This window comes from Vicia villosa, linkage group LG3 (assembly GCF_029867415.1).
Source record: "Vicia villosa cultivar HV-30 ecotype Madison, WI linkage group LG3, Vvil1.0, whole genome shotgun sequence".
In the NCBI taxonomy this organism is placed as follows: domain Eukaryota; kingdom Viridiplantae; phylum Streptophyta; class Magnoliopsida; order Fabales; family Fabaceae; genus Vicia; species Vicia villosa.
The window spans coordinates 203485381-203497742 of record NC_081182.1 but is presented as its reverse complement, the minus strand read 5'-3'; the positions used below and the strand labels follow the sequence as shown (position 1 = coordinate 203497742).

At 32.4% G+C, this 12362-nt stretch overlaps 1 protein-coding gene across 1 annotated transcript; it reads left to right on the top strand.

Annotated features, from left to right (window-relative positions):
* The first annotated feature begins 4287 nt into the window (after window positions 1–4287).
* LOC131657156 (uncharacterized) lies at window positions 4288–12023 on the top strand. Its single transcript, XM_058926636.1, has 3 exons — window positions 4288–4305; window positions 11430–11480; window positions 11608–12023. Exons 2-3 carry the CDS (start codon window positions 11467–11469, stop codon window positions 11951–11953), a joined length of 360 nt encoding a protein of 119 aa, XP_058782619.1. The 5' UTR covers window positions 4288–4305; window positions 11430–11466; the 3' UTR covers window positions 11954–12023.
* The last annotated feature ends 339 nt before the right edge of the window (window positions 12024–12362 follow it).

Sequence of the window (12362 nt, the reverse complement as noted above, 5' to 3'; positions counted from 1 at the left end):
TATTATCAATTCAAACGATAATTAGGGTTAACCCTAATTTGATAAAAATAAAATAAAATAGACGTTTGAAATAAAAATAGAACTTAGCTTTTGATTTGATCTGATATGGTTTGTAGTCAGAGGATACTGGGGTAACCCTGAAAATTAGCACACAAGAAAAGAACTTTTATTGTATGAATGATCTACAAACCCTAAAAAGGTTTACAAACCTTGCCCCTGAACCTAACAAGTTTATTTAAGAAAACTTATTGTGACCTAAAGGGTTTGTAAGGCTAAAAATGTTTTAATGGATAACACCTACTCATAGCAGTGATTAGTGATCATGATGAAATCAAGGTTTAAGGCATAAAATAATTTTAATTAGCCTAAAATTAAGTTGTTACCCTAAAATAGTTATTAGCTTAAAAAACCAACTAAAAAATAAATTATTTTTTAATGTTGCAAGAAAAATCGGGTTTTCGATTAAATAATAAATAAATAACAAAATATTACATTATTTAATTAATATGAATTTTGTAGGAAAAATAATTAATAAGAAAATAATAAAAACAAGAGAAAAAACTAAAATAAAAAGAAATATGGAATTGAACTAGAAAATAAAAATAAAAATAATAATAATAAAAAACACTTAGCTGCGATTGGGTAAGGTTGAAAGCTGAGTGTCCATGGTGGGTATTCGCTACTGAGACCTTTAGATCTCCACTGGCAACGATCTGGCGGTGGAAAGATGAAGATGTATGGTGAGCCTCCATAGTCTGGGCGTATGGGATCTGTGAGCAAATGTCTTGAAAAATAAAATCTCGTGACCTGGGGTTCGAACCCCAGTCTTAATGGTCACATGAGTATCCAGATTGCTAGTGGCGCTGCATGATCAGTTTTGTTATGATAATAACCAAAATAAATTAAATGCAATATATGGAACGAACTACGAAAGTCAAAGAACCAGTCCAATTGGGCCCCATGCATGTTGAACAACCACTCAAAATAAGAGAGAGAGTTGGCTCGGAATTGACTGGCCAATGATAACGCTGGGGAGTGCCACGCATGCCTTTGACCGATTCAACTCAGTCACCGGCGACGGAGCCGCCATCTTCTCCGGCTAATCTTCATCTTCTCCGACGAGGTGCATTCGAAAACCTGCAAATCTTTGTTTAAAAATGAAAACAAACTACCCAGGTCCACTAATTTGGGTGCCACGAATTCGATGGGTGTATTATTTTTGACTGAAAAGGTCTTCATCGTAGAATACGAACATGAGCTTTTGTTTGCCCTAACAATGGAAAATCACCCATCCTGCATCAAAACTTGTGAACGATGATACTAAAGCGCTCTAAACATCAATATAAACATATGTATGCACATGAAATCGATCAACAGTGCGTGAATTATGAGTTTTAAATGTTTAAACCAATACCCAACCGGTGTAGTGCAAGGGAGGCATTCTGATAAGCTTTGAGCTCGAGCAAGGATCAGTATCGACTCCTGGGATCTTCAAGAAGCCAATAGGACGATTGAAAAAGGCTGGAACTTGCTGAGGACGTTTTTTGTACGTGCCCTAATTTTTTAGAAACTTTCTCTCTTGGAACCCCCTTTTTTAGCCGTCTCCTCCTCTAAAAAAATCCCCTAATGGCTTCAATCCCTCCTGGTCTTATAGCATACTGAATTAGGTTATAGAGGTGAATCAAATCTTTGCTATTATGGAGATTGGAGTGTGAGAAATCTTTGATTGAATCCTGATTGCTAATCTTGCCAAATACGTATTATTTTCTCCCCTCAATTCTATGAACCTAATTCCAAATGATTTGCCTTGATTTTTGGATTTGATTTAGAATCAAATACAATCTTTGATTATTTCTAGTATTTAATTTAATTTAATTTGAATTTAAATGATTAAATCCAAAATAAAAATAAATAATATGTACTAAAAATAAATGAAATGGCCTATGGATCATGGATGGCTCATGAATCAAGTTTGGAATAATATGTGATCTTTGATTATTTTTAAGTATTTTATTTAATTTAAATTGAATTTAAGTGATTAAATTCAAAATAAAAATAAATAATATATTATAAAAATAATTTGAATGACTTAAGGGTCATGGATAATTAATGGATCAAGTTTGAGATCAAAGATTTTGAGCCCATTTAGGTAAAAACTTAACATTCTCCATTTTGCGTCTCCTGTATTTTCTCAATTTCGCCCAACTTTAACCATGTGTATCTCTCTCAATTTTAACCCTATAAAGGTGTTCCTGACCATTTTAGAAAGCTCAAGATGTCTTATAAAACCTCCTTTTGGTTTCATCTCAATTGAGTTTACCATATTCAAGTTATGAGTTTTGACCCAAAAGATGTCTTTGTTGACTTTCAAAAGTGACCTGTAATCTTTTGATCCATATCTCCCAAATGAAGCATTTCTGGCCTTGGCTTGTGAGACACAAAATTGTAGAGAATCACATTTCCTTCAAAATGAGCTTTAGATGGAAAATTTATGATGTTCCATGTGAGAGTTATGGCTGGTCAAAGTTCAGTTGACTTTCTCCTATGAAAACCCTAATTTTTGACATTGTTGATTTCTGATCTTTCCCTGATGAACCATGATTAATTCTTGATCAAATGGTGAAGGATACTTCAATATAAGGATGTTAACAAAAAATCAGGAGTTTTGACTGTATTTTGACCATAGTTGACTTTTAGGTCAAACTAGTCGACTGTTGACTTTCTGAGCAATTGAATGATCAATCTTTTGAATTAGAGCCTGAATTTTGTCATGGAGATAGTCTGAAATATCATAAACCATATGAGGTGTCTTTGAGCCTTTAATTCATTGATTTTCTTCAGAGGAAGCAAAACCCTAGTTCAGGAGTTCATTGTTTAGGAGAGTGTGCCTTTGAGTCTTGAATTTTAGTATGAGCTTGAATAGGGAAATGAGATGGGCAAATTTTGGGGTATGACAGTAGGTATTTAATGATCCTACAGAATTGACACAAGAAGATTTGTATGATTTGCGACTCCGTTGGGCAAAATGTTTCTTTGAGTTATATAAAGAATAACTTTATGTTTCTCGTGGATGCGTGTTGGTTTTTCAGGTGCGCGAAAGGACTTAAATGGTTGGATATTTGTTATGTAAATCGTGTGTAAACCTTTCTTATCATTTTGTACACTTGTGTATCCTAGCTAGATTAATACTTTTGTATATATATATATATATATATATATATATATATATATATATATATATATATATATATATATATATATATATATATATATATATATATATATATATATATGGGAGCATATCAAGTGAGAGCATTTTTAAATGAGAAATGAGAGAAAGAAATATCAATCATTGGATTCATCAAGAGAGAGAAAATAATAGTCTCATTAATGTAGTAACATTTTCTCTCTTGATGAATCCAATGGTTGATATTTCTTCCTCTCATTTCTCATTTAAAATGGCTCTCACTTGATATGCTCATATATATATATATATATATATATATATATATATATATATATATATATATATATATATATATATATATATATATATATATGCATCTTTGCTATTTGGTGCAATTACATGTGGTATGTGTGTTGTGGGTAAAAATGTACAAAATATATAGCGACCTCTTTGGTCTGTGTGGTATTTGAATCTTATATGGAAAATTAGGTACAAAAAAATTACAGTTTAAAATGGAAAAATAGGAAAAACAGCCACTATATGCTAAAAAACAGAAAACTTTTTACATCGGGCATTACTGAAAACTGATCAAAAAAAAATTCTCTATTACATCGGGCCAAGCTGAACACCGATGTAAAATGTAGCGTATAATTTTTTTAATAAAAAATTACATTATGTTTCACATCAGATCTTTGAACCAACCGATGGGAAAAGTCTATCTATTACATCGCGCCAAGCTGAAATCCGATGTAAAATGTAGCATATAATTTTTTTATAAAAAATTGCATTATTTTTCACATCAGACCTATGAATCAACCGATGGGAAAAGTCTATCTATTACATCGGGCCAATCTAAAATCCGATGTAAAATGTCACGTATATTATTTTTTATAAAAGAATTGCATTATTTTTCACATCAGACCTATGAACTAAATCGATGTGATATGATACTTTTCACATCGGGCTGTGGCCCGATGTAAAATGTCTCAGACTTATTACATCGGCTGGTTTTACATCGGGCCCTGAACCGATGTAAAAAGTACTTTTCGCCCGATGTAAAAAGTACTTTCTCCATTAGTGTTATTCAAGTTTTCCTTTCCTTTAAATTTTGCTTTCAGGTTCCTTTTATACGCATTACATCAATTATTCTATGTTATGTATCTCGATCATCATGTTATCTTCCATGGTAGTATGCATTCTTAGTAGGTTTTTAATTTAAAGTATGTCCGGCTAAACAGGTTAAAGTCCGGTATGTGAGGACGTCGTTTTCGACGAGACTCGATAATTATATTGGCTTGACTATTATTCATATATTATGTTTTGGCTTTTGTTTTTAGATTTAATTTAAATAACCTTGTCACGAGAGTGAGAGGTTACTTAACACGATTTCGTCATGAGAGTGAGAAATCAATTAAGGTTCGAACCGGCACTGCGAGAGCTTGGGGATCAAACTGAATAATAAAAACTAAGCATCGATCCTAAAGAGGGAGGGAACGCTTTAGGTATCGATTATGACTTAATTAGTTTTTAAAATGCGCTCCATTATTAGAAGGGGCGAGCGAGAGCAAAATCCCGTGGTTAAGGAACGTGACTTTATTCAATACCACAAGAGTGTGAGGTTTAGTCTTTAAATTGATATTTTCTACTAAACACCATTTTTTACGTCAGTTTAAGTCATCGAGTTACGGCGTTCTTGAGGCACACAAAATACACATTCCGGTCTCTTTTCAATATCATATTTTCTAAGTAATTCTATTTTAAGTTTTAAGTATGTTTAACCATAAACATCTTTCTTAGCTTACATAGTAACAATTGATAGCATTAGGTTGATTAGTAGTCCTTGTGGATTTGATATCTTTTAAAACTACGTGATAGACTGTGCACTTGGAGTTAGTAAGCCCGGTAGACTCTTAAAGTCGCGATCAAGTTTTTGGCGCCGTTGCTAGGGACTAATTTAGTCAATTTTGTGAATCCTTTGTTGCGCAGTATAGACTAAGGAAACTTTTTTACCTTTTGATCGCGACTTTACGTGTCTATTAGTCGGGATAACTGCAAGTGCACAGTCGTGTCGTGTAGTTTTAAAAGATATTGAATCCACAGGGACTATAAATCGATCTATCGTTATCTAAAGTTACTACGTAAAGCTAAGGCTAATGATATTTGAGTTGTTAATAAGGGGGAAACTAAAATCTTAAATCTAGATAAAATATAAATGTGCGGATATCGGTATGTAGTTCGTCTAACTTAGGTGATCCGAAGTTCCATTGGCCAGATTCTAATTTAATCAAATATCTTTATTAACTATGTTATTTAAAAGTCCTCCTCTCAAACTCTCACTCTATTGATTCAGACTACGATCCTAACTCATAATGTACGCTCTCGCCATCCCACCAGATTTAGAAACGCTTTTTGAAAACATCATAATTAATAAAATGCTCGCTTCATGAAGACGTTACCTACTTAAATCTCCTAGTCTCAAACTCTCGCTCTGTTGACTCGGATCATGCTAGTATTCCCTAACGTACGCTCTCGTTGTCCCGCGTCGGGTTTAAAAACACTTTTTGAAAGTAAATAAATTCTAATCAGTTTTAATACGCTTTCTCCATCCTTAAAACTAATTTCCTATGCCTACTATCCAGTTAAGAATCTCAAACTCTCGCTCTGTTGATCCTAACCTTTATCAGTTCTAAAATCTCAAACTCTCGCTCTGTTGATTTTAGAACTTTAAGAAATTAAATTAGACACAAAACCAGAAACGAGTGATTTTTAATAAAACGTAATTAAGCCAATTTATTTCGGATCCCTACGGTTAAATTACTTTACATACCGACATCTAAATAAATTAGCCAGACATATTAATATGGTTAAACATGCATAAATAGATTCGGTTCATAATAAAAGGCATATTAAATGGCATACAATATATCATGCAAATAAATATAAATAAAGGCGGTAAATAATAAACCTGAATAATATAAATCTGAAATAAAACTTGAATCTTGGAGTACTTGAACTTCCACCACAGGTTGGTTGGATTGTTCTTCAGAAATTATTCGGCGTAAATTAAACAAGGAAATAAAAACTAAACCTAACGTAAGGTTAGATCTGTTAAAGGTTCACAATAATTTCCGGTGTAGAAATTGTTGTGAGAAAATATGAACGAAAGTAGAAATAAAAGTTGGAATTAAAAATGCTGGAATGAAAGGAAAATAATACTGAACTTAAAACAGTGGTTGGGACTAAGCATGGTCCAACACCTCTTCACTACGCAGAAGCCTCTTTTTATACTGACAAATGTGGTAACTGCTTCTTCACGTCTTCCTCTTTCTTTCCCGAGAATTTAGGAACGATTTTGACTTGGAAAGAGTTGGAGACGTGCGCCTTGTGTGAGAAAGAAGTGGAGAAAATAGTGGAGAGGTGGAGACGGACGTCTCAAGTGGCTGACGTGGCCTTTGGACGTGGGTGAACTTGGGAGACGGACGTCCCCTTTGATGACGTGGCCCTTGGACTTTGGAGACGGACGTCTCCATGCAACTAGGCCCTAAGACGGGCGTCTCAGCTCCTTCGTGGGCTGGGCTTCCACACTTGATCCATCCTATTTTCACCCTTCACATTTGATTCATTCTATTTGCACCTCCACTTATAATATTTGCCTATTTTCTTCTTTCTTTATCTTTTTAAGTTGATTTTCTCTACATTTCATCTTCTTTTGACAAATAGTTCTCAATACGAACATAATACCTGAAACATCCAAAATACCAGCGTAATACTAAAATAAAGCAATTAAATTGACTAAAAGTACTAGCAATATGTATGTAAATCAAGTCAAATATACTATATAAATTCGTGTTATCACCTTTTAATTTGCCGATTACATGTCAAGCACTCGCTCTCAAGGCAGAGAATTAGCACAACCAATTGACGAACCATAAAGTTTTCTTAACTTAAGACGCCGTATCAAAGATTTCTGTATAAAATACAATCTTCCTGAAATTCCTTTCACATCTTATCGTAGCAAATGTTTATTTATGGCAATTTTTCGTTGCACCCTTAGGTCTTTTTCAAGACCCTTGCGGAATTCAAAAAATACCTCATATTTTCAAAGATACATCTTTGAACGCATCAAATCATAATTTTTTGCAAAAATTAAGTTCGAAAATACATTTCCAAATTCACTAAAAGTTAATTTGGAGATGTATATTCGAAGATACCATTTGTTTCAATTACCATCAATTTCTCAACAAATAACAATTTCAAATCCATCAATTAAATTATATGTCCAATAAATATGTAAAAATGTCAAATAAATTATATACCAAAAAAAGTTTTCTATAATAATTATGCATATTTTATTATTATAGAAAATATATTTCACATATAATTTTATATTTTATTTTTCTTGACTAATTCACTATATAAAAATATTTTTTATATGTATAATTATCATAGGTCAATGTCTATAGAGAATAATTATTATTTTTGGCATATAGAAATATTTATTTGTTGAGAAACCATTTTTTTATAATTTATTAGACATTTATATATATATATATATATATATATATATATATATATATATATATATATATATATATATATATATATATATATATATATATATATATATATATATATATATATATATATATATATATATATATATATATATATATATATATATATATATATATATATATATATATATATATATATATATATATATATATATATATATATATATATATTGGATTTATAATTTATTTGATTGAATTAAAACCGTTTTTTTTTGGAAAAATTATTGGTAATTGGTAATTGAAAAAAACAATATCAAAGATGTATTTCCCAACTAAATTTTTAAATAAAATAAATAGACAAAACTTAGATACAATTCTTTAGGTGTGGTTCTTATTATATTCCAATGAAAATATGACAAATATACTTAAATATTATTTAGTGAGTGAAAATAAGAGAAATTTGCATACATGTAAGAGAAAATTATACACTTATCATATTTTCATTGTAAAATAATAAGAACCACACCTAAAAAAAATTTACCTAAGTTTTTTCAAAAAAAATTTTGATACGTCCGACATATACACTTCATAATACAACTAGTAGAAGACCCGTGCGTGTCCGCACGGGTATATTTATTCATAACTTAAATCATTTGATAAAATTTGGTTATTGCTGATATACAATTTCTATTATAAAATCACTGATAATTGTCAGCATTTAAAAATAACTATGTAGTAAATCACCAACATGATAATCCAATATAAATATTAATAAATATTTTGTTTATTAAAATTGAAAAATGTATTGTAGTTATAATGACCCGTGAAAATATTGAGTTGGAGGTGGTAAAACTTATAGATATCAATCTTATTGTTTCCTTATAATACAATAGTAAATTGATAGTTTTAGTGATACACGTGTAAATTTAAAATGAGTTATTTGATTGTAGAATGAACGATAGTAATGTAAACCAGTCCCTGCAACATTTCATAAACCAAGTCTACATGTTATTAAAGACACTTCAAACCATTAAACCAAAACAATCGTGTCCAAATTGCTACTAACACCTATATCCCAAACATACTTACCAATTATACATAATCAACCTTACGGTCCATATTCATACACATACCAAAAATCAAGTGCAAAGAAGGCTGCAAGATGAAGATATTCACTTCTGCCCTAACAGTCTGAACCCTACCAAAACTAGAGGCAACATCAGTATCATAAAAAAGACCTTATACCAAAATTCATCAGAAAATTAGACTAAAGCAAATCATACATCAACATTTCATACTCTTCAGTCTAAAAAGAAATGAGCGGTTTTGGAATCCAACATGAACGAAACGTACGTCATACACACACATTGCAGCTAGTCACATTGTGCAAATGACAAATAATTCTATTACCTTAGAATGCAAAATATTCAATAGTCACCAAATAATTCCATTCTTAAGTCACCATCTGCAACAACCCTGCATAAACACTTTGCTTCTCCCAGCTACTCCCAAATACCGCACCATTGTACCAGACCTGCATAATCGCACCAAAACATGTCAATTCCTTTAAGTACAGAAGCCCTAAATATGTACTTTGCAAGGATGTACACATGGTGAATCATTGGATAAACACATAGCTCTTATTTAGTGTACCTTCCAAGGATATTTACGCATTTACTCCTGAATCTTGTATATATGTTGTAGGCACAAAGATGTGTATGTTAGTCCCCTGTCAAAGAATGAAAGTACAGAGCTCATAAAAAAAACTATAAACAACAAAAAGAGTGTTCAAACCAAAAAGGTAAAATAGTGGATAATTTTGTCGCATTCAACTGTGTGATTACAAAATCATATGCAGCCAAAGAACATCATAAAAAAGAGCAGGATATGAAGTGAAAGAACTCTATAAATAGCAGGTGGAAAATTTTGTTTCATTCAACTGTGTGATTACACAAGCATTGATGAGCATAAAGGACCTCCGAGTAGGAGGTTTCCATAATGTTTAGTATTTAAAGGAAGCCAGTATGTTGTATCAAATCATTCTGGAAAAAATTGTTGAAAGGTTCCACAAATTGTTAACATCACCAACTCAGTGCCTCAGACAGTATATAGATAAACTAATTAACCTCGTAAAATCTTCATGGTTCCGTTCGTATTATTGAACCCATGGAGCAACGTCGGGAGCAAATGCTAACATAACCGTTGCATCAAATCATTCTGCAAACATTCATATGGTTTAATCAATTCACCGAAATCATATAGACAACACCAAAATCATCTAAAACTAATATGCTTTGAAATACCTATAGTTTAAGCCTGGCAATCTCGTGAATTTTCCCCGATAAGCAGTACCAACAATCCATGTTGTTAAGCCTCGCAATCTCACAGTGCCAATACTCACACTATACATCCTATAACCCGAACAAAAACAAAACAAAAACAGAACGGTTAATACTTAATACATGGAATCATAACCTAAAAATTTAACCTAATTGAAAACGCAAATAAAAGCCAACCTTAATGTGTTATCTTTCTCCGTGTGCTCCATTAGTCGCCTCTTTCTTCAGCTTTTCTAATTTTCTCTTTTTCAATTGTTTTCTCAAACCCAAAGAATAGTACCCCACATACCTACACATACAAAAGTAACATAAAAAGAGGGCAAATCGATCTGATGGTATAGAGGCAGTGGGGCGGTGCGGAAAGGACATCACGTAACCGTTGGAAAGAGAAGGAAGAGAAAGAGAGGAATGAAGAGAGGGAATAGAGATGGAAAGGGGAAGACAGTAATGGAAGAGGATTCATCACCTCTGTGCAAGTCGAGAGAGAGAGAGAGAGAGAGAGAGAGAGAGAGAGAGAGAGAGAGAGAGAGAGAGAGAGAGAGAGAGAGAGAGAGAGAGAGAGAGAGAGAGAGAGAGAGAGAGAGAAAGAGAAAAATAGAGAGGGAGAGATAGGTAGGAAAAGGACGATGAGAGAGGGAAAGTTTTTAAGAATTATGAATTTTGAATTAAAGCAACTTTGAAAGAAGATAAAATTTGATATAGGACCAAGTGACATGATCAATAGATTCCAACCTAATTATCCAAGGCAAAAAAACACCAATCATGTAATTGAATTAGAACTATACGACATCACTAGTTGGAAAAAAATTTTAAACACAAAATACCCTCATTTTAGTGAGGTGTTGCAAGAAGGGCAAGGGATAGAAAAAGATTTTCCAAACATGTAATTTTTCTTATATGGTAGATTATTTATTTATCTCTTAAAATACACTAAAGGCACCAAAGTTACCTAATAGTAAAGGTAGTTAATCCTACCCCCAATTATTATCCCAAAAACCTAACTAGATGCTTCCGCACAAACTCATTTAGGCTATGTTTGGATAGACTAAAATGAACGGAGGGGAATGGAGTGGAGCAGAATGGAGCGGAACGGAGCGGAGCGGAATGGAATAAAGATAGCGTTCCATTGTTTGGGTATTTCATGACGGAATATAAATATTTTGTCATTCCGCCCAAATCGGAGGGTATAAAAAATGATGGAAAGTGATGGAATGGGATGGAATGCATTCCATCCGGTTCCGCTCCATTCCATCCGTTTTTAATCAATCCAAACAATGGAACATAAGTTAATACCATTCCGCTCCATTCCATTCCACTCTCTTCCATCAATCCAAACATACCCTTAAGCATATACCTTCCCATAACAAAATCTCATATACAATGGTATAGAGTTGCAAGGATCAAAATCTCTAATCGAGAATCAACTATGCCGAACAACAGGTTCTCCTAATTCATTCTTACGCTATCTCATCTTTTCAATTTCATATTATATTGTTTGTTATAGTTAATTTCATATATAGATTAATCAAATCCGTTATATTATCTAATCTAAGTTATTGGAAATCAGAAATGTTGCAGATGGAGAATTTCATTATTCATCTACTCAAGAATCAACAAATATAGATCAACATAATTCATATGATGATAAAGAGTATTTGCAAAAGGCAATGATAAATGCACTGTTTGCATATGCTGAAGCATCTAAGGCTAAATCAGGTTTTGTTTTAGCGGAAAGAAAGAGTGTAAATCATACTTGTTCAATTACTAAGTGTGTGAATGCTCTTGATGAGATTGAAGATGTTAGCGACGATGTTTATATGAAAGCTGTGGAGAAATTTATGGATCCTAATTGGAGGGAAGTGTTTGTTGCTATGTCTAGTTATAGGAGAAGGGAATGGCTAGTTAGACTTTAGGGAAATTGATCTTGTGCATTTATCGTTGTATGTATGATGAACATGTATGTGTTTATGAGCTTTATCATGTAATTTTTCTTGAATTGATTGATCATACTTAAAAGACATAGATGCTTGAATGTACTGATGAATGTATGGACAATATTGTAACTGTGAATGCTGTTGCAACTGAGCTGCTACTGCTGCAGCAGAATTTGACTTGAATGTAACAAAAGCGACAGACAGGCAACTCCTAACACCAATCAAGATTCTTTGTTTTCAGATTTTTTTGGGTAGAGTTCAGGTATTCTTTTACAAATTTTTTTCTTTAATATGATTTTTCGAGATACTGAGTATGCGGTTGACTAGTGAAGTGTAATATTCAAATATTAAAAATGTAGAAAATGATCAGTTGAATATTTTAAGAAAA